Source organism: Diorhabda sublineata, chromosome X, assembly GCF_026230105.1.
Source record: "Diorhabda sublineata isolate icDioSubl1.1 chromosome X, icDioSubl1.1, whole genome shotgun sequence".
Lineage (NCBI taxonomy): Eukaryota > Metazoa > Arthropoda > Insecta > Coleoptera > Chrysomelidae > Diorhabda > Diorhabda sublineata.
The window spans coordinates 12,501,675-12,526,228 of record NC_079485.1 but is presented as its reverse complement, the minus strand read 5'-3'; the positions used below and the strand labels follow the sequence as shown (position 1 = coordinate 12,526,228).

General features: G+C 30.1%; 1 protein-coding gene across 1 annotated transcript in view; it reads left to right on the top strand.

Annotated features, from left to right (window-relative positions):
* The window catches only part of LOC130451718 (sodium channel protein para), a 96,481-nt gene extending 73,474 nt beyond the window's left edge, over positions 1 to 23,007 (top strand). Inside the window, exons 20-30 of the mRNA XM_056790918.1 lie at positions 1,372 to 1,534; positions 1,595 to 1,782; positions 2,948 to 3,182; positions 3,856 to 4,230; positions 4,308 to 4,870; positions 7,010 to 7,132; positions 7,190 to 7,384; positions 11,377 to 11,518; positions 12,528 to 12,631; positions 13,104 to 13,679; positions 14,572 to 23,007. Of these exons, the coding sequence (XP_056646896.1) occupies positions 1,372 to 1,534; positions 1,595 to 1,782; positions 2,948 to 3,182; positions 3,856 to 4,230; positions 4,308 to 4,870; positions 7,010 to 7,132; positions 7,190 to 7,384; positions 11,377 to 11,518; positions 12,528 to 12,631; positions 13,104 to 13,679; positions 14,572 to 15,351 (3,444 nt within the window). The 3' untranslated portion in view covers positions 15,352 to 23,007. The remainder of the gene's footprint in view (positions 1 to 1,371; positions 1,535 to 1,594; positions 1,783 to 2,947; positions 3,183 to 3,855; positions 4,231 to 4,307; positions 4,871 to 7,009; positions 7,133 to 7,189; positions 7,385 to 11,376; positions 11,519 to 12,527; positions 12,632 to 13,103; positions 13,680 to 14,571) is intronic.
* Positions 23,008 to 24,554: the final 1,547 nt, after the last annotated feature.

Sequence of the window (24,554 nt, the reverse complement as noted above, 5' to 3'; positions counted from 1 at the left end):
AATCAAGATCACTTTGAGTAATATGGATTGTGCCTGGGAAAAGCATAACCGTAAAACACTTTTGCTAGAAAGCGATGAAATTGTTTGCTGATTAATGAAGGTTATACAGTACCAAAAATGTGGCAAGACAAAAATATAACCAGTGCTCGTCAAGCTTTGATGGAAGGCCTGTCAACGGGTATTAAGGTGGGATTAAGGGATTTTTAAAAGAAGGTTTGCTAATCTAACTATTTTGATGAAATGATAAAATATCTTCCAGCTGATTCAGTAGTAGTTATGAATAACGCAAGTTATCATTCTCGACGTATAGAGAAGGCTCCAACTTCATCTTGGAGAAAACAAGAAATTATTGACTGGTTAACCACCAAAAGTATTGAATTTGAATATAATTTGATAAAAAAAACTATAAGCTATAGCAAATTTACACAAACATCGTTTTATGAAATATGCTGTGGAAGATATAGCAGAAAAACATAGTGTAACTGTGCTGCGCACACCGCAATATCATTGCGAACTAAATGAAATGAAATGAAAATTAAAGACGTTAAGCTACTGTTTGATCAAGCCATTAAGGAGGTGACACCAGAGAACTGGCGAAAAGCAGTCCAGCATGTAATTAAAGAAGAGGAGAAAATGTGGGAACTTGACTACTTGATCGATCTGACCGTCGACCCGTTAATTATGACATCAAGAGGAGATGACAGTTCCTCAGATTACGAAGAATATTATGATTTTTTATAATTTAATTTCTGTATAATGTATTTTTTGTATAATGTTCAATAAAAAATAAATGTACTTAATACTATGTACATAATGCCTAATTTTTATTCTGTTGAAATAAAATTCCTTTTTAGGAGTATCCTACTGGCACGCCTTTGGCACAATATTTTCAGGCTAAAATGATAAATTGACCCCAACCCAGGTGGTACTACCTGCACTTGATAAAAAAATTTGTGAAATCAATGCCAAACTATGAAAGTGGCTTAAAATAAATATTCGTTGGGTCACTCTGTGGTCCCTTTGCATACCTACGGAGATTTTATTGCTCTACACCTTTCTGAAATAAACTATAACAATTATTGTTATATTTTTAAACATCGCCTTAAATAGTGCAATAAATTAATTTTAAAATAGAACCAATGTTATAAAATGTCATATTAAATAATGTTGAAAACGAAATATTTTTTAAGCACTTCCTATATATTGTATTAAATACTTTTTTTATTGGTAGAGATATAATAAATACTTATTTGAGACTTTTTGTGTGTTCCCAAAATTAATGAAAATAGGCGGAGTCACAATATACTAAGAAACACTGTCGCTTAAAAACGTGCTCAAAAAAATTATAATTATCTAATATTTATTTTTTAGCTAAGAGTGTTCAAACTGGCTAAATCCTGGCCAACTTTAAATTTACTGATTTCAATAATGGGTAGAACTATGGGTGCTTTAGGTAACCTAACCTTTGTGCTGTGCATTATAATATTTATATTCGCTGTTATGGGTATGCAATTATTTGGAAAAAATTACACAGGTATATGAATATTTTACCATTCTTAATTCACATTTACTAAAATGTTAATTTTTGTTGCAGATAATGTAGATAGATTTCCAGACCATGAACTTCCTAGGTGGAATTTCACAGATTTTATGCATTCCTTTATGATTGTATTTCGTGTGTTGTGTGGAGAATGGATAGAATCAATGTGGGATTGCATGCTAGTCGGTGATGTTTCATGCATTCCATTTTTCCTAGCTACTGTTGTTATTGGAAATCTTGTGGTACGTGATAAAACTGCAATATTTAATTAAAAAATGTGAAAATGCAGGTCTGTTTATGTTTATTTCCAAAAATAATCATTATCTAGAATGTGAGACACTGGTTTTATAGATACATACGTAGATGAGTAGTACCAATGTTCAGATTACATATGCAAACCTGTGTATTTATTTATAGTATGATGTGATACCAATATATATATATATATATATATAGTGAGTAGTTTTTATTGGGATTATGGAAAGGAAACACCAAAGTGGACTAACTTCAATATATTTTCCTTGCCACGTTCCCAATAAAAAACTACTCATAATATAGCTGGCAAAGATATCTTCACAATTCATATATATATATATATATATATATATATATATATATATATATATATATATATATATATATATCTGCATTTCCTTATTTCTTATACCTTTTGATATATTACGTATACGAAACCGACTTGGTCCTCAACATATTTAAACTTCGTGTCATCCTATGTCACAAAAAAGATCAGTGATAATAAGTTTGCCTGATAGATCTATCCAACTACCAGATCCTGAATTTAGATATTCAAAAACTGCATTGAAAGAAAATAATTATCCAGAAAAAATGATAAATAACATATTCAAGAAAAGGATAAACAAATATTACAATCAATTTAAAAACAAAACTGATACGAAACATCAAAACATAAAACATTTTTCCTTACCATATGTACAAGGACTTTCCCAACAATTATCGAATTATTTCATTAAATGTGATATTAGTATAAGTCATAGAGGACATAATACATTATCCAAATATTTCACTAAATTAAAATCTAAAACACCAAAAAACAAAAGAAGTAATATTATATATCAAGTGCCTTGTACTAATTGTGACGCTGTCTACATAGGGCAAACATCTCAGTATTTAGAAAATAGACTAAGAGGTCATCAATACGATAAAAAAATAGAACTGCAATTATAAAGATTCAAAAATTCTTGAAACGGAATCTAATACACAAAAAAGAGAATTTTTAGAAATGGTTCACATTCATAAGAACGAATAAGCTATAAATGATAAAAAGGATCTAAATAATTTAAGTAAAATTTATAGCTATATTTATATTATTTAAATATATATATATATATATATATATATATATATATATAATGTGTGTGTTTGCAGGTACTCAATCTTTTCTTAGCTTTGCTTTTGAGCAACTTCGGTTCATCGAGTTTATCAGCTCCAACGGCTGACAATGATACTAATAAAATAGCCGAAGCATTCGATAGAATTGGTCGTTTTATCCGATGGATAAAAGCTGGTGTGGCAGATATTGCTAAGTTGATTAGATTTAAATTAACTAACCAAATATCCGATCAGCCGTCAGGTGAGGGACCCTCCAACAGTTGGAACCAAGGTTTTTATCCAACAAATCTGAATAGCTCGCTGAATTTGTGCTTGTTGCCACTTGTAGTGTTTATACTTTTTGATTTCCAAGAAGTATACCTCTCGCATGTAACGTAACTAAATAAATTCCAAATTCTCATACGGAGAATTGCTAGCTTTTCACTTAATTGTGATAGAATAGAAGTTAGTTGTTAGCTTCAAACAAAAAATTTTAATTTTATGTATCCACCCCATTTAGTAGGTCTTTATATTTTTAGGCAAACATACCTCAAAGAAAAAAAATTAAATATCCCGCATGTTGTCTATATACCTATATAATGTTATAATAGGTAGTAATAGAATAATAGAAAAAGCTATATTATTCCAACTGTTTTAACCATTATATATTATCACTTCTTATATCATGAATATCATACAAACTACAATAGGTTGATAACATTTGCCAATGAGATTTGCCAACATGAATGTATATAGTTATAGTACTCATCATTTTTTCCTCGACAAATACAAAAGGAAAAGCAAATACATTCCTCACTTATACCTAACTGAGAAGTAACGGGAAATATCGTTAGTACGTAAAAAACTAAAATTTATTTTTGTTGGTAATGTTATAACGTTTTGGATAGTTTGATATGATTTTTGTGGTTGCTTCACAAAGTAAACTTATCACTAACCTCTTTTAGATCCACGAGACGGAGGATTAGATTTAACAGGTGATGAAATATTAGCAGATGGTACAATATTTAAAGATAAGAAAAGCCCCAAAGATAGGTTAGAAGTAACTATAGGCGATGGCATGGAATTTACTATACACGGTGATTCAAAAACTAATATAAAACGTGTAAAAAACGCAATTAGTAAAAACAAAACATTGGGAAATTCTATTTTGGATCACGGTGATTTTCTAGGCCATTTAGACGACGATGAAATTAGCAACAAATCGTATGGTAGTCATAAACATAGGTTCATAGATGAAAGTCACAAGGGTAGTGCCGATGTTTTAGATGATCAGGAAGAAAAACGTGATGCTAGCAAAGAAGAACTAGGTATAGATGAAGGTAATAAGCTGTTCCCAAATATTTATTGTTAGATCATCTAACAACAAATTCAAGTTACATATTGCTATGAATTTTAGAATTAGAAGATGAATGTGACTGCCAAGGACCGTTGGACGACGATCTCATCTTGGATGCTGCAACGGAAGATATTATAATAGATGAATACTCTGCCGATTGTTTCCCAGAAAAATGTTATAAAAAGTTTCCATTTTTGGCCGGTGACGAAGATTCTCCATTCTGGCAGGGTTGGGGAAACCTTCGTTATAAGACGTTCCAGCTCATAGAAAATAAATACTTCGAAACAGCAGTTATCACCATGATCTTGCTCAGTAGTTTAGCTTTAGCATTGGAAGATGTTCATTTGTCTCAACGACCTATTTTACAAGATATTCTGTATTACATGGATAGAATATTCACCGTCATATTCTTCTTTGAGATGTTGATAAAGTGGTTGGCTATGGGTTTTCAAAAATATTTTACGAATGCATGGTGCTGGTTGGACTTTCTTATTGTTATGGTGTCTCTTATAAATTTCGTGGCTTCTCTCGCCGGAGCAGGAGGCATTCAGGCTTTTAAGACTATGAGAACATTAAGAGCTCTTAGACCTTTGCGAGCTATGTCTCGTATGCAGGGAATGAGGGTAAGTCAAAAAACAGCTAATATAATATACACTTAACATACTCAGGTGAAGATATTCTGAATATAAAAATTCAAAATAGCTTATAAAACTCGATAAAAAATTGAATTATATTGTTTAATATATTATGAGGAAGGTTTTTAATTGAATATATATTAAAACATAATAATACATAACTCTTATAATTACGTCACATCGATAATGTACACGTACATATATGAAAACAAGCCAGATTCAATACCCCACTTTCTGTCCAACATTAAATAAAACTGCTTTGAAACTTTACGCATCTCATCCATTTCCAATTTATTCAGAATTTTGATCACCTTCGATTCAAAATATATTGATTATTGATATGATAGGAACTAACTAGTTAACCAAGAAAATATAGTTGGACAAGAAACAGATAATTTTTATATTGCCTAAGCCCAAGTTCTAACTTTCTACACTTGAACTTCGATAAGTCGCAACGCCATGTGATGCATAAAAATATTGACTTACGAGTTATCAACTAATAAGTATACCAAACAACTTTGCATAACAATTTCAGACCCGAGACATTCAATATGGATTCCTATTATTGGTGGATGAGGAATCCAGGCGAAATCTATCGTTCGCTATAACTCGCTTACAAAGCGTTTTTATAATTTTTTTTATACCAACTTTTTTTTACCTATAGAACCATTTCTCGAGAGATTGGAGTGCTATTCCGAAGCATCCTGTATATAAATATAATTCTAAATCGTCTGGATTGTATGTCCCTTCTGTTATAAAATTATATGAAAAAAACTAATTTTATAACAGAAGAGATCTAAAATCAAGACGAATATTCTTCTTTTTTAATATTGTTACAGAGACAGTATCAAAATTTTACATCTTAAAAATTCATTTTCTCTGTTCTGATCACACAAAATTTGAAAAAACTTATTTCATATTGCTGAACAGAGGATTAAAATCCCTTTCCAACAAAGTGTCACTCGACCCCTCCGTGCTTATAATTCAGAGGGTGTGCTGGAGAGAGATGATATTTTCATACTGTAAATTGTTAATTTAAGAATAAAAATCGAGCTGTTCCAGGTTTTTTTCACATAGTACATAATAACGATAAAATTGAATTTATTTCATACATATGGACCGCATTGTATTCCTTTGTATATTAAACAAATTAGTCTCTAATAAATGTGAACATAATTTTTTTTACATAAATATATGATAATGTATGATTTTGGTCAGTTATTTGTGACTACCTTTAGTCTATGAAGACAATAACTTGGTTATCGAAACGCGCCTCAGTGTTCAGTATGAATATCACAAACAGGTCCAAAAATTCCAGCTTAGTTTAAATAGACACTGTATTTGCCGAAATACCGTACTTCACGCCTACATTTTCAGTTCGTGAACCACTTACCACTTCCTTTATGAGATTATATTTCTGGTCAACAGGTGAACAGATAACTTACTATGTAGTAATACAAACAAAAATGCGTTAGGTGTAATAAAACAAAGTATTACGAATCGTATAACCGAATTAAAACAGAACAGAAACTAACTAGTTACATAAAATATTTTTAAGTTAAGTTAGAATAAATCGTAATAAAGAGATTACCCCAAAAAATCGAAGCTGGCACCAAGTATGAAGTTTGAGTTATTAAGATATTCGAGTTAGGAAGAAAAAATTACAATTCTATTAATTATATCTCTAAAAACTGTTAGTATGCTTACAATGTACGTGTATCTTTATTTTCAAGTTGTAATTAGATCTACATCATTACGGGACGCAAAACTTATCATAGTACTTTAACATCAAAAATATCTTCTCGGTACCTTGAGCCAGAATTCTCCACATTTTCCAACATAACGATACCATACTTCAGTGAGATTGCAAGTACAAAATTGTTTCAACTTTTCAATCTTAATTTATACTTTCTAAATAAATTATGATCTATATACATCTACTACACCTCGAAAAAAATATTTTGTGTGATATGACTGAATAGTCGTTCCTTGGAGTGAAAAAGTGGAGATGGGGTGATAACTCACGACATCCAAAATATCTCATCCTCTCATTTGCTCCTCTATGTATAAGCTTAAATTCATTGTGTGAGGAGCTAGAACTTACTAACTTATGACTTTATTCTATAGGTAGTAGTAAATGCATTGGTTCAAGCTATACCATCCATCTTCAATGTACTGCTAGTGTGCTTAATATTTTGGTTGATATTTGCTATCATGGGTGTGCAGTTATTCGCGGGTAAATACTATAAGGTAAACTCTTATCTTAAAAAGTTGAATACATTTGATAAAAGCAATGTTTCTTTCTAGTGTGTTGATAGTAATAAATCAACGTTAAGTTACGAAATAATACCGGACGTGAATGCATGTAAAGCAGAAAACTACACGTGGGATAATTCGCCAATGAATTTCGATCACGTTGGTAAAGCATATCTATGTTTGTTTCAAGTAGCTACGTTTAAAGGTTGGATCCAAATCATGAACGACGCTATCGATTCCAGAGAGGTAAGTTAATAAGTTGATCATTTTAATGGATGTATGAATTAATTATATAATCAAAAGTAATGTGTTAGCTCATATTGGGTGTCCTTGGGAAACTTATATGTAATACTAAGAAGCCAAATATAAGAATAATTTGTAACAACTACATACGTATACCACTCATATCACCTACACACATACAAATTGATTTCCGAGCTTTCGAATACTCATGTATTCATCGTCTGGGACTGAAATTATGGTGAAATACTTACAATATAACAAACATGTATAAATGTATAAAAATAATAAAATTTTACTTAACAATAATTAATTAAGATTGCCGGTGATTTGTGATATTATTAATGCTTGTAAAAATTTTTATAATCATGAATTCAATATTCAAATTGACGTTGATAGAAATATTGATTAATTGAAATATTGATTCTGGTTACTATAGGAATTTTTATTAATTTTTGATTGGTTTGATTTTGAATGACGTTGAATTTTTATAGGTTAGATAAGGATAAGTTGTAGTGAATGATGTTTAATATTGATTGATAAATTTATAGATAATATTAAATTTCAATAGATTAGGTAGTTATAAATGTAGTTAAATATTCATTGGCTAGAATATATATGACAATAAATTGTATACGTTAGGTCGTTATAAGTGAAGTTGGCGGCCTCGAAAAACTGAAGATTGATTCAGGTTACAGAGGTCCGAAGAACATAAAAATTGGACGCCTGAAAAATGATCAATCAAATTTGAGGTTTTTGGATTTAAGAGAAGAGTGCGATCAAAGGAATAACGGATGTTGGATCACTGTGTAATCCTGACTTTAAAACACGGCGGAGGCTCGGCGATTGTTTGGAGTTGGGCGAGTGAAGATATTGTAAAAATTGGAGGGATTTTGAAGAAAGATGGCTATAACAATATTAAAAGAAAATGTAGTAGTTTTTGGCCAGCGCCTGAGCGGCAGAACATTTACCTTCCAGCATGACAACGATCCCAAGCATACCTCGAAGCTGTGCAAAAAGTATTTGAAGAAATTGGTAACGAAGAATGTACTTAAAATAAAGATTTGGCCCACACAATCGCCCGACCTCAACCCGATAGAGCTATTGTGGGACAAATTGGACAGGAAAGTTAGGAAGCACTTCCACTTCATATCTTTGAAATATCCTAAAAAACGAATGGAACCAAATAGACGACGATTATTTGTCGAAAAGATTGCCAAAATTGTGTCCCAAAATAATAAAAGCAAAAGATCGATAAATAAAAAATTTGAATATGTAACAATTATAAACTATAGTTTTATTACTATATTCTTATTAAGATATTTTATTTAAAATATAAATATCGAAATCGATCGTATTGTTTCTATTGGTTTCTTTGATAATTTATTTTGATTTTGGGTCTCTTTTAACTAAAATTTCTTTTAAAAGTATAAAATTTTAACGTTCCGATCTATTTTGGTCTTAATCAAAATATAACTTTATATATAATATATTAATATATATATTATATTAATCAATAGATCACCTACATCACGAACATCAAAATTAAATCAAAATAGAAATCTGTTTTAACAAGAAAAATCGATTTTTCCTTAGTTTTCACATCTTATTTTACTTGGATTATTTAGGCCTCTTTTATCATTGATAGCCTTCTTGTTCCTATGTATGTGAATCATTTCTAAAAATTCTATTTTTTGTGGATTTGATTCCTTGATTTCCTTTCAAGAGTTTTTGATTCTTATAATTGAATATATGGTTTTTAATATTTCGTTCTTAGTTAATGCAGTTTTTTATTGTATTCATGACCTTTCAATCTATTTTCTAAATACTGAGATGTTTGCCCTATGTAGACAGCGTCACAATCATTACAAGGTACTTTATATATATATTACTTCTTTTGTTTGTTGTTTGGGTGTTTTAGATTTTAGTTTAGTGAAATCTCTGGATAATGTATCTTGTCCTCTATGACTTATACTAATATCAGAAATAAATAATTCGATAGTTGTTGAGAAAATTCTTGTAAATATGATAAGGAAAAATGTTTTATATTTTGATGTTTCCGTTTTGTTTTTTAATTGATTATAATATTTATTCAAACTTTTCTTGAATGTTATTTGTCATTTTTTCCGGATAATTAGTTTCTTTCAATGCAATTCTTACTTTTTGAATAGCTAATTAACTAAATTCAGGATCTGATAGTTCTATAGATGTATCAGACAAAGAATTGACTTTTTTATTTATGTTTCCAATTTGATTTTTTGATATAGCAGTAACCCAATCATCTACATAACGGAAAAATAATGGGATATCCATATTAATTTTGGAAGGATATGGAAGCTCCCATAGCACATCCATCAGTTTGTTTATTTATTTTTATATTGGAATTATGTTGTAAGTGTTAGTTCTATAGCTTCGATAAACTCGTTTTGAGGTATGTCTGTATATTTTTCAATTCTGTTCCATTTTTTCATTAATATATCTTTCACAATTATAATAGGAATATTTGTATATAAAGAAACCACATCTAACGAAATAAATACATATTCGTCAGAAATTTTTATGTTTTTTAATTTTCTCTCTAAAATCCTATGTATTTTTGATAATGTATTCAAATAATTAAATCATAGGGAAAGAGGAGTTTGAATACTTGAAAAAATTAGTCTTAGAGGTATGTCAGGTGTGTGCAGTTTTGGAATACCATATATTTTAAGCCATGACAATGTGAATTTTCAATTTTTTTGCTTATGATGGTGAAATAAAAAGTTGTTTTTGATATGAATTCGTAGGGTTCTGTATAATTTGTTATTACATAATATTATTATTATAACCTTTTGATTTCATAATAACAGTTTTGTTAGATTTACCTGCTTTCAAATTTTGAATTGTTTGTTAAATTCTTGGGTTTTAGTTATATTTTGAGGTTTAATATTGCTCTATTGATTGTTGTTTTTTTAATTTATTTTGAAAATAAGTGATAATATTACAGATATCCGATCTTATGTTATTTTGAGTTTCATTATATAGATTATTAGAATAAATTCAATATTACATGAGATATTTTTATCATAGGTAATCCGGTGTCAGTAGAAATATTTTGTGCAAAATTAGGACCTAAAAATAAAACTTCATTGATTTCATCTGGTATCAGTAAAATTTCGATCCATTTTGATTTTATTTCATTTGTATTTTTATCAATTGGTTATTTTTTTCGAAATTTTGTAAAATGTTATTAAATTAGTTTAACTATTTTAAATTTTTAATTTAGATATGTGGGTATTAAGTTATCTTTTTGCATCTTAGTAGAAAAATTCTTCGATTTTTCTGCTTGGCAATTTTTTTAAGGATATTCTCGTCATTTTTCATTATTTTTTTGGTTTCATTTCCGTAAACAAGTCCCATGTAGGTAGGCATTATTTCATCCATGCCAATATAATTTTGTTTATAAAAATGTTTATAGAAAAAAAAATGTCTTCGTTATGAATTTTAACTTTTAGAAGATAAATAGTTCCATAACAACAACAACTTTTATACTATTCAACGAAATTTTAATTACAAGAGACCTAAAATCAAGATAATTTATAAACAAAAGTATATGAAAGAGGCTAAGAAATAAAAAGTTGAGGAAATATATATAGCGGTTTCTTATTGGGAACGTGGCAATGAAACACCAAAGTGGACTAACTTTAATTTTCCGGGATTTCGATTACTCATGTATTCATCGTCTGAGAAATAATTAATTGAGATTTGTGGTGCTTTAAGTTGTATAAATTCTTGTAAAAATTTTAAATTCATATATATATATATATATATATATATATATATATATATATATATACATATATATAGAGAGAGAGAGAGAGAGAGAGAGCAGCACAACATACAGTTGCAGGTATTTAAGAAATAATTATGTTAACATTGATTATCGGAAATATCAAAAAACCAATTTTCACTGAAACAATGAAGTTAAAAGCATATAACAATGGTCACAATTTTTTCAGATGCATAAACAGCCTATTAGAGAAACCAACATATACATGTATCTCTACTTTGTATTCTTCATTATCTTTGGATCTTTCTTCACTCTAAACCTGTTCATTGGAGTCATTATCGATAACTTTAACGAGCAGAAGAAGAAGATAAGTATTATTTGACGTTAATATTTAAGTGAAACTATATTAACTACAGCTTTGTAGAATTTTCACAAGAATAATTCCATTCACATTTTATATCACTTATATTTCCTTGTCTCAATGTTCCCGGTAATTTTGAACAAATATAATTAAAATACATTTTCCTAAATATAATAGCCTTTAGTAATCCGGGAAAAGTAATAGTTACTTCTCGCCACAATAACAATGGAAATGACAATATAGAAAATAGCTGGGAATAATAAAGTCTAATAATTTTTGGTTAGATGCCGGTCGTTCTCGGGTAATCTAGCTTTGAGTGATTAGTGGGAATGATTAAATCATGCAATTATATTCTATGGAGCTGAAAAATTAGCGATGAAGAATGAATCTTTTCTGTAGCAACATTTTTATCTAGATGAAACTAGTCGAGCAAGAAGAAATTATAAGTAAACTACTGTTACAAACGCAAGCATTATTTGACGTTCTGCAACTAAACATTCTCAAAACATAATGTGAAATGTCATATACAATGTGAAATTCTGAAACAATACAATTTACAAGATGCAGGATAAAGTAAAACTATAGGTAGGACAAATCACAACACTGCCATTTTTTCGTTTGGTACATTTTATAATATTTTACTATTAGTATAACTAAGCAAAATACCCCTTTATCACAAAAAATGTTAAAGACATATATTGTCTGGGATATACTAAGTAGAAACGATTATGGAGACCAAAAATTGTACCACACAGAAACCCACATTGTAAGCAAGTATAACTTAAGTGTTTCAACTTTTTCAAATTGAAAAGAGAAAGTTGAAGATTTCAATGAATTAATTAATAATTTTTTAATGGGCATTGGAGGAAGAAAATGAACAATGTCAACCCTAGTTTTAGAAGACCTGTTACACGGTTTTATTTAATTAAATCTTCCATAAATCGTTTAATATTTCAATGGTATTTTTAAAATATCCACTATTTAAAGATTATAAAATTATTTGAGTAATTTATACGCAGGAGGATCACTGGAGATGTTTATGACTGAAGATCAGAAGAAATATTACAATGCTATGAAGAAAATGGGATCCAAGAAACCTATGAAAGCTATTCCAAGACCAAGGGTAAGAATTTTTTTCACTATTATTACAAAATATTCTTTATGTGACACAGAATGTCATTTAAAAACAAAAGTACAACAAAAATAATCTTCCGGAATAAAATCAAATCCTTATATTCTTTGTTGATATTGATATTAAATTATATCCACTTTACTGTTAAAATGCTTTTATCTACTATGCTTAGAGTAGTATCTTTTTTACTTCCTGTATATTTGACTATAGAGTTCATCATTTATAGTCATTGGTTCACATATTGTATTTTCCTCTAGACATTTACCCATTTACATTCATTCTTTCATCTTTCTTATTCTATCCAATAGAAACAGCTTGCATCATGTAAAAGAACAATATTGCATGTGAAGGTGACAAACGATACAATTCTAGTCTTTGTACAATGTAAAATTTTAAAAATTATTTGAATGCCTTATTTCCATATGACATACTAGTAGATATATGTATTCTTTTTTGTTTTTAGTGGAGACCTCAAGCCATAGTCTTCGAGATAGTCACCAATAAGAAGTTTGACATGATCATCATGTTATTTATAGGTTTAAATATGTTGACGATGACAATGGACCATTACAAACAGAAAGAGACGTTTACCAAAGTTTTGGACTCCCTAAATATGATTTTCATAGTTATATTTAGTACCGAGTGCCTCATGAAAATGTTTGCTTTGCGTTATCATTATTTTACGGAACCTTGGAATCTTTTCGATTTAGTGGTTGTTATATTATCAATTTTGGGATTGGTGCTAAGTGATATTATTGAAAAATACTTTGTGTCGCCGACTTTATTGAGAGTTGTTCGAGTTGCGAAAGTCGGTAGAGTTCTTCGATTGGTTAAGGGAGCAAAAGGAATCCGCACACTGCTTTTCGCACTTGCCATGTCACTGCCTGCCCTTTTCAACATTTGCTTACTACTCTTTTTGGTCATGTTTATATTCGCGATCTTCGGAATGTCATTCTTCATGCACGTCAAGGACAAAAGCGGACTCGATGACGTCTATAACTTCAAAACCTTTGGACAGTCAATGATTCTTCTATTTCAGGTAAGTTTATTTATTTTTGACTTGGTTGTGAAAGTAAACAATGTTCAATCCAATTAAAAAAAAAGGAAATTCCGATTTAGAAAGTGACTATTTTTTTAGACAAAAATAGGAACCTCTGACTTGAATTTACTTTTGAACTTGTAAGTTTCTTCCTTTGAAGAATTTTCAATAACTTACAATACAATACAAATACAACCTGGAAAAGTTTTTCATACCCTATCCATCAAAACGTTTATAGTTGATTATTGGAACAACATCAAACCAAACTTAATTACGTATGTTGTCTGTTAGAAATACAGCCATTTTGTCTGGGCCCTATGAAGAACAATTCATGATTTTAATCCGCGCTACTTCACCTTATGTCCTCTTGAACAGGTCGGAGGAGAGCGCATTTAAACAATATGTGGATTGGAGTTTCCTCCTTTATTTTGCATCTTGGACATTGAGTGTGATGCCCATCGTCTTAGATGTTTTGCCGTATACCAGTAGCCAGTAATTAACCCGATGATTAGCCTTAGTTGCTTTTGTTTGAGTTGAATGAGACTCTCCTCCTATATTTTTTGTACTTTAAAAATTGAGCTTCCATAAAATGTTTTTTTTATATCTGAACAAAAATTAACATTATTATTTTCATTGGTAGAAAAATTCATTGAAATATATTCAATTAATATTTTCTTCCTATTAAGAGCTTCTCTATCTACATTGCTCTATGGAGAAATTAATCTCAAACATGAATATTGGAGAAGCAAAGTAGATGTATTAGTTTCTGATAATAGCTTTCTGTGTATATGGCCTTTAGGTCTAGATAACCTACCATTTCATGATATGGTTCAGTATCGGATACAGTTACTTCTAAAATGTATGTGTTAATATTTAGTTTATATATTTTCAGATGTCCACTTCTGCCGGTTGGGATGGCGTCTTAGATGGAATTATAAATGAGGAAGACTGTAAGCAACCAGACAACGAAATAGGAGAAACGGGTAATTGTGGTAATTCCACGATAGGTATAGCTTTCCTACTTAGCTATCTCGTTATATCATTCCTCATAGTCATAAACATGTACATTGCCGTCATTTTGGAGAATTATTCGCAAGCGACTGAAGATGTGCAGGAGGGTCTAACAGACGATGACTATGATATGTACTACGAGATTTGGCAACAATTTGATCCAGATGGAACGCAGTACATAAGATACGATCAACTTTCCGACTTTTTAGATGTATTGGAGCCTCCACTACAAATACATAAACCGAATAAATACAAAATAGTTTCAATGGACATTCCAATCTGCAAGGGTGATCTCATGTTTTGTGTAGATATCTTAGATGCTCTTACCAAAGACTTTTTCGCTCGAAAAGGTAACGCTATTGAAGAAACTGCTGAATTGGCCGAAGTGCAAGGTAGACCGAATGAGGTAGGGTATGAACCGGTTAGTTCAACCCTTTGGCGGCAAAGGGAGGAATATTGTGCTAGATTAATTCAAAACGCGTGGAGAAAACACAAGAGAAACCGCGGAGGTGCAACTGATCAGTCCGGCGATGAAGGTGATATAGACGGTGAAGGGGAGCTTGAGGCTCGACAAACAGCGGTTCTGGTAGAAAGAAATGGGCACAAAGTAGTGATACACAGTCGAACACCCAGCATCAGCTCTCGAACTGCGGACGTATGAGACTGGCCTCGCCCCTCCCCACCCCTGTCATAGTCGTCGGCGGGTAAACACGCTGCTTTGGACTATGTTCAGATTCAAAAGGCCTCACAACAAACACGTTATACTTTATCTCGGATCCTAACTTTGACAGTCAATAACATCAATAAGTATAAAGAACATACATCACTTTATCTCTCTCATGTGCTTCAATTTTCAGCGCTAAAAAATATATGTTTCCTAACAATTTGTTGATATGTTTTTTTCTTTATTTTGTGTAAATAAATATATGAACAAGTTAACTGTAATTGCAGAAGACTGTAAGATCATTTCAAACTTACCATTCAATATCTTCTAAAAATACAGTATTTTGCTTTGGCGGTGTTCAATTTAGGTTTTAGGCGATATTGAGCTTACATATATTTTTTTGCGTTGTAAACGGCACTTTGTGATTGTCCTGAAAAACTGATGTAATGATTCACTACATGTATGTTACTTTAATTAAACCGAGATGAAACTTTACGTGATAGTTTGTGCAGTGTAGTTTGATGGAGAGAGTATCGTTTTTTGGATATTCAAATATATGTATATATCAACTGCTGTACTGTTCATATTTCTATCATTTATGGAAGACTAATTGATTTTATGCTGAACAAGCCAAACTTATTAGAAATTGAATTAGTTCGTCTGAATTATGGAGAAAAAAAAATAATATTATCTCAGTCGGATATTTCATATTTTTTTTCTAAGGTTTGAGCTTTAAAAAAATTAGGTCCTCCATAATATTCTGGTTTGTCTCTACATGAGGCTGTTTTCACAGTTTTACTGCAGTAATGAAGCTTGTATATCATCTGATATCTTTGTGATTATAGAATATGATATGTTGTAACAGAGAATAAATAGGTTCTTATTCCGCTTTATACAATGAGTGATGCCGTAAGTCGTAAGTCTTGGTCTCAATATCTGCAGGATCATATTAACACCAAAGCCATTATATTTTTTATATTCTTAGTATTTTCTTATTGCAACTTCTAACCAGCAGCAAAATAAGCTGAAATATTGAATTAAATATTCAACAAATACCTGAATTGATAATGAACAAAAGTGTTGTCCATTATTATTTTGAGGGCAATATTGAAATATATTTTCTTAAAAGCAATGCAAGTCACGCCTCTTCTACTAACACTCAAATAACAAGTATTTATGAAATTTTGCATTTTTATAATATACTTTTTGTGTGTAATAAAACGTAGATATCCCTATTTAACATATATTTTAAAAAATGATATTTGAAAGATTTTTGTTATGATAGACAAGCTCAATTTAACTCGTATTAGTAGTTTTATGATCAGTATCGAATGTATCAAATGGAGTTGCTAAATAACTAGTTAAAATGAATTTATTACAGAATTGGTGTCCCAGCACTAGTTCTTAGATGAAAGTTCAGCTTATGGTTATTTGCAAAGGATACATAAAAAAGCAGTTGAATTAGTGTATATTTTTTCTGTTTATTCTGATATCCTGTCAATTTCTGATGTTGAGGTATTTTTAAAAATCACGTAAGTTGTGATTCATGCATCAACATTGGTGTTTGTAGGAAAATAATTTCAGTAATGTAAAATTATAAAATTTAAAACATTGTCACTGTTACTCTGTTATGATTAACACCAATCACCAAAGTTTACTTCGTATTTCTCAATATGCAGAGTAATAGAGACAGAACTCAATTGCACTATAACACATACACATTGACCGATCTGTAATAATTTAATATAAAAATTTCCATTCAAAATGTCCAATTTCCTAATAAACTTCTTTAATACATTTCGAAACAGATAAGTCTCGATAAGGAGAGCGAAGGACAGATACTCTAAGAATAATAGAATAAATCGATAGAAGAAAGCATTTATGACTGCAGTGATGAATAAATAGAAGGGAAATTATTTTCTTCTTATGTTGGACACTCACTAGACATGTTTACATAATAGAATATTAATAGGTACTAAATAGCAATGAATCAGTGGAGGGAACTCTCAGGTAGAAGAATTTACTTACTGTTTTGTCGGTATTTTCTAAGCAATAGGGATTATCGCAAATTTAGAATAGTACTAAAAGTTGAAATGATTAGAGTATAATGAAAAAATAACAATTCTCTCGTTTTTCGTCTCTTGGAAGTTGGTAAACTAAAAATATGTAAAAAAGACTCTTTCCAAAGTTACTCGGGAACATTTGTACATTTTTAGTATAAATTCGTTCTACTTAACTGGCTCTTATAGTACTAAGAACTTTTATGCTTTTAGTTGTAACAACTGTATTGAGAAATGAGTTTATATTTATTTGAGTTATTTTGATTTGCGTTAAAAAATTTGAACACTCAGATTATATACTTAATATCAATAACCTTTCGAGGATTTCATGCAACAAAGTAACATCAACTTTCGATCCCGAATGTTGAGTTTACTTTGACGAAGTTTGTACTCACAAAATATTGAGCCCAACTGATACCCGTTCATATTCTTAAAGCCGACGAAATATTTTTTTGTATTTTTTTATATAAAATATTGTTGATCAAATAGTTGTTAATATTCGAAATACTCCAAGATCACTTCAGTCATAAAAAAATTTTCTTATAACGTTTTAGATCTTAAATTAGTGATATTTGATAACTCATTGAGACGTATTTTGAATTTATTTTATCGTTCGTTATTTATTTCCAGTTCTGCCAATGCCACTTATGTTTAGTGTGTTATTTGTCATTCCAATATCATTTCTGTTCACCCTAAGAAATCATACCCTATCAATATTCCGCCCGAGCTAATATAATTGCCTTATATATAAGTGACATTCAAAACAGCCCTGTTTGATCACAGAGCGTATTGGAGTGATAAGTATATTTAGTATTGTGAAAAAATAAATTGAAAATGAATAATTATCTGGTCAATGTGTAATGTAGTACAGAGAAATAATTGAGTCTGCTTCCCAAAAATTGTTCGAGATTGTTGAGAACAAAATTCCCATAATGCTCTCAACTTATCAAATGATAATAATTTTTGAATAGTTGATTCAAGCCAGTAAGTAAATAGTTTCATCGAAAAGTGAATATTTTTGAAAGTAGTTCTCTTTATAAAAATTCCCAAATGCACAAAAAGTAGGAAGTTCTGTTAAAATGGGTGCATTTCAAAGAATTTTGTAAAGATATATATATTCTAAACATGACTGATTATGAATGAATGATTAATCTAATAATAAAAATGGACTATAAAAAAAATTCACAAAAGTTTTACTTTTATAATGGTGCTTTCTTCAAATGCTAATATTCAAGCTATCTTCACATGCTACGTGGACCGCTAATGGGGAGGGGGCGAATGGGAAAACTTTGCGAATTTCACAATTTTTTTATGCCTACCAGAAAAGTATATAAATTGTGTATGTGTGACATTTTAGCCATATTTTTGCATTACACTAAAATCTAAGTATGTGCTTTTGTCGGTCATTCTAAATTTCTTCTTATGTACATTCTCACGTATAAAAATGTTGAAAACAACTGTATTTTGTGAAATTAAGCAATGCAATCAAAAATGTCACCCATATCTTTATTGAGTAGTATATTCATAAATTTCTACATAACGAGAAGTACAAATAATGCACTTTTGCGGTATGTATTTCTTTGTTATAAAAACTGTTATGATATTTCGTTATTTAATTGATTAGTATATTATTGTTAAAATTTTATATAAATATTATGGTTATGGACAGTGTTTGGTTGTACTTTTGCTTATGGTTTAAATCTCAATCACAACCTCGTTTTGATATACTGCCATTCCCAGTCAGTAGATCGATAAGGGGGGTTCTAAACTTTTTTTCATAAACATATAAACAACAGTATCACGTTCGAAACTTTTTAACTGCTTTTATATAAAAAATTGATAGATTGCAATGTGAAAAACATACTATACATATATAGTTATTAATTATACCTACTATTCGCGGCAGCTGCCAATAAGTTACGTTCCTCTTTGCAACTTAAACCCGTCCTATGCTGAAATTCACGAGATCTCTATATCAGTTTTATACCTATTCAATTTTTAGTCACATTATATACGATACTGTGCATGATATCTCTATGGCATGCACATATTTTTTACTGCACCTTCCGTCCAAATTTTTATTTGTTTATACCATTGTATTCAGAATAACAACAGTGTCCAAGACCAACTGTCTCAATTCCCTTTATTTGGATATAAAAATTTCATTTATTTTCTTAGCTAAAATTATTTATCTACATTTTTCGAAGCGTGTCTTAAATATTAAATCCCTCAAATTGGTTGCTGCTGCTTTATATAAGGCTCTGTCATTTTCCATTCACAATATTCACACATATCAATATGTATTAGAAAAGAAGAGTGATATTTTGTATAGATTTAACATGCGGAGGTTGGCATGTAAAAAATAACACATTAAACTTCGATATATTTTATTTTTCATTGACTAACAATATCGTCGCCAATGTCCGAACCCGGTTAACTTCGCTAGTTGCACATCTTTCGAAACGTTTTTGGACAAAATACAGGTTAGCAACTGTTGCTTCCCCCATTATAACTTTTCGAGAAATACTATCTCTTTCTTCTTCTATCTCGCAGCTGAGAATTCTCGGTTGAAAAGGTTTAAATATTCCTACAGAAGTTTCCGTCAACGTTTATATATTTGAAAATGAAACTTTCAGTTCATAAATACCGAGTCGAACTCTACATATTCACGTTACAACGAAACATACGTCGATCAATATACATTGTTAAAACCATTTATTATAAAAATTAATACATTAACAACACATCAGATGTCAATTACCAAAAAATTTTGAAGTATGATTGACAAGAATTGAATAGAAGAGTAATGGGAATGGATAACATAGTTTAACACTACTTACTAATGAATGAATTATCTATAATATTTGATAGGTTTGAAACAATGAGAAAACAATTGAAATTTCATATATTATAAAAAGTTAAGAAAATCGATAACTCTTTATATAATACTTTAATTAGTATTAAATTTAATTATTTGAATATGACATATTCAAAATTACTACGTGGTTGCTCCTAACAATTCAGATTTAAGTCTAAACAAAATTATTACAAGAATACTAATATATAATACGAGTATTCATAAGGTTTGTTCCAACCTGCTAGTCGGGACCGTACTTGGAACAGTTATTGGAAGCGTTTAAATGATATTTTCTGGGCAATCTTCGGCTATGCACGGTTCTGGAAACAGTACTTGTAATCTTTATTGGGCAGAATCACCACCATACCAAAGACGGTATTTTGATGGGTTGGAACGAACCTATAATAATGTGAGATAGCAACACAGTGAATCGACTTTAACAATTGTATATGAATACCATGTTATTCACAACATTTTCATTATACAATTAATTTTATATACCTATAAGCCGATGTACGCAACATTTGTTATAATAAATATCTTTTTTGACCAATATTTTACTAGATTACAGTGCAGGGTGGTATTGAAAATGTGTTTTATAAAAGGAATAACCTGCGGGTGAATCGTTACTGTATAAGAAATCTGTAGGTGTTTAATGTGAATATAAAAAAGGCAATAAGAACATGGTTGTAATTGTTAGCAAATAGATTTATCTGCGTGTTGTTTATAAAATAAATTATTTAACGAAAGAAGGATTTTCTTGAGCTTTAGTTGAATACAAAATCAAACACTTTCCATCTTTCCAAAACACAAAGTGATAAATAGATTTATACAGGTGAAAAGCTGCTATAAAGGTTATTTTTATTTAAATATCGAGATATTTACAGCTTGTTTGTGTTTTCACGGAATTAGTTATTGTTAAATAGGGAAATTGTTCAAAATAATAATGTTTGGTGAAACTGAGTCTGCTTTTATATTGTTATATATTCCACTGTATCATATAATCCAAAATGTGCTCATATATTTTCCCTCATTGAATCATATTCGATGGCACACAAATATATCAGGCATTCAAGTTAATTCAAACTGGAAAATGGAAAATTTTATCTAAAAAGCATGGCGTTAAATTTTCATTTCTATTACAATATTACAATAATCTATAATATAAATTCAGTAATTTCATATAATTGTTAAATAGTAAGTATTTTAATACTGGTTCAAATTAACTGAAGAGCATTTTGGATACCAATTCATCAACATTTCATTAAACAAGAAGCATATAAATTTTACTATGTGGGCTCAGAATCGGTCCAGGCATTATACAACTATGTATGGTGTGTTGTCTCCAAATCTTTAATCATATACTTAAATACCATTTAATACTGTTTTGATAATACATTTTTATAATAAATGGGCACCAAAAATCTGTGAGCATATCTTTTCTTATTTGTAGAATTCGTGGCTTAAAACCCTTGCATGAGATAGGTTTTTGTTCTTCTGAAACAATTGTCCATTATTGAAGTCATACTTTTAAATAACCTATATATTTTTTAAATAGAAAAAAATACGGTAAAATTACTGCAGGTATTTCACTTATTCATTCCAATATCATTATATTTATATGCACAAATTAATCAATAAAAAGTAGCTATATAGATCAATAATAACATCGTGGTTTTTCAATTTTTAAAAGGTTTTTCGTAGAATAATGCAGCATTATTGTCGTTGCATCCGGTATTATTTTCTCACTATAAATAATTCGATTATAATAAATATGTGAGAAATATGATTTTGACTAATATTCGGTATGGGTATGGGTCCGTCCGTCTAAACCATTAATAAATCATCAACTTCATCGACTACTAAAATATTACTTTATCTTTTGAATACTACAGTGTGTTTTATTGACATAATATACAACATTGAAAATAAATTACAAATACCTAATGTAAATAGTCATATCAGAATTTTTGGTGCACATTGATTGAAAATTCAACAATGTTTTTAAAAAAATTCAGACATACATTTAGATCGTATAATGAATGTAACAAAATTTGTTTTCAAGATTTGATTGTTACGAATGACAAAGCTATTTCGAATCCACAATGATGATTATACATTTTGCACATGACTGTATACATGCTTTTTTATATTTTGCATATAATTTATACAGAGTTTCTCAAAACGAAATGCGATTATTTCGAACTAAATAGAATGTCCAAAATGTAGAAGTGATGTTAATGTAATCAACTCTGAAATTTAATTTTGAATAAATCTTTTATTTTGTGAGATCTCGATATGAATTAAGTCTAACAGCACAAAGTTTTCTAAGTTTATGGTGATAAGAAAATTTTACTTGAATATACCAAATTAAAATTATATAGAGAGCTTTGATATTAATTGATATTGTATATTCCTAACAAAATGTTTTTGGAAAATTTTTCATCACTAGAAATTTTGGCGAGTATTTTTGAAAGACTCTGTAAATTAATAAGGTAACTTGTGTGGATCCATGTCGCAGACACGTTATGTATTTGGAATGTGTTAGAAACATGGTATCTACATCTCCAAACTCATAAATGTAATATAATGAATAATCATAGTAAAACATATATACATATAATTTTTCTAAGCAATCGTTGTTTTAGGGTAGCTATTGATATATTATTAAGATTTAGTTTGTAAGCTTTGCGAAAAATTAAAGCGATCTCGATTTAAATTCGGTACAATTTTTAACCTGCTACCATTTTGTTATATTTTATTAGTTTTGTTTGTTTTAATAAACACTTATTAAGATAAACCTTAAAATTTAAATAATCACATCAATTCTATTATATAACTGTAAAGAAGGTTTATGATGAGGTATACGCCAACCCACCTAATATTTGGAATGGAATTATGTCCTTGAGTGCAATATATATTTTTCATAACCTAAGAGTAAACTAATCAAAAAATCATACTGTGCATCCTAACCGTACATAAGACAATAAAGCAACTACTTCTATTCATGTCTTAATTATGCTCAATATCTTTTGATGGAGGTCATCACAAATGGTTTAAATTATAATGTTTTTTTTATTAACAATCAGAATACTTTAACATTCTATAGGTTAATTTGCTCGCGAGTGTTAGGTAATCTAACATCTATAATGCCTTGGTGAGGCTTACATCCAGTGATGCAACCTCATATACCTCATATTAGGTCTATTGGCAAACTTTTTTTAGTCTTTTCGAGTTTCGTGGCGTTAACAACTCCTAGTAGTGGATTTGGGTGGGTTTCTATAGTTTGGTGGTATTTGATGATTCTCTCTTGGATATTAGACGGCATTGGATGACACGTTGGTTGGGTCTTTGCCAGGTTTACTAATTAATATAATTTGTGCAACTTTATATGATTTTGGACAGTATCCGAGTCTCAGAATTACATTGTAGATGTATGTTAGCATGACTACCCCTTTTTATGGCAATTCTTTCAGTTCTTTGGAAGTTATTAGGTCAGAGCCCGGTGCTTTTTTCGGGTTTAGTAATTTTATTTCATTATGTCCTTCTTTTGGAGTCAATGCTTTTATGGGGCTTCTTGTATTTATTGCAGTTGCTAAGTTTTGCTCTACTTCTTGGCCTGTCTCGTGACTTAGTGGTTGGAAGACTGTAGTGAGATGATACGCAAATAAATCTGCTTCTTCCTTGTTGCTTCTAGCCCACTGTTCATGTTTGTTTATTCGTACGGGTGGGGCTGTTATCTTGGGCTTTTTTTGAACTTTTTATTGGCTTCCAAATGAAATTATCTATTCTTGTTAATTTAGATACGTATTCCTCAAATTGTGCATCTCTTATTCCTTTGAATTTTTTCTTCAATTTATGATTAAGTCGATTGAAGTTATTTTTGGCTGCAGGAATGTGACTCCTTTGCCATCTTGCCCAAGCCTGTCTCTTTTCTGCTATTAGTCTCTCTATTTCGAGTGGGATATATTTGTTTCCTTTTTTCTGTTTCGTGTTTGGTGTAGCAGCTTGGGCTGCTAGCTGAAGTTGTGAGTTGAATAAATCTGTTGTTCTTTCGATATCTCCTGGTTCCTTAAGCCTAATCTTTAAATTTAGCGTTTCATTGATTTTGTTACGGTATGCTTCCCAGTCTGTTTTAAAGTTGTGTAATCTTTGTGGTGGTGTTCTAATTATGATTGACGCTCCAACGGTTGCACTAATAGGCGAGTGATCAGAATTTAAGTCATAACTGGGCAGGATGTCTGTGTAGGTTGAGTTGATTCCGTTTGTAACAAAGAAGTGGG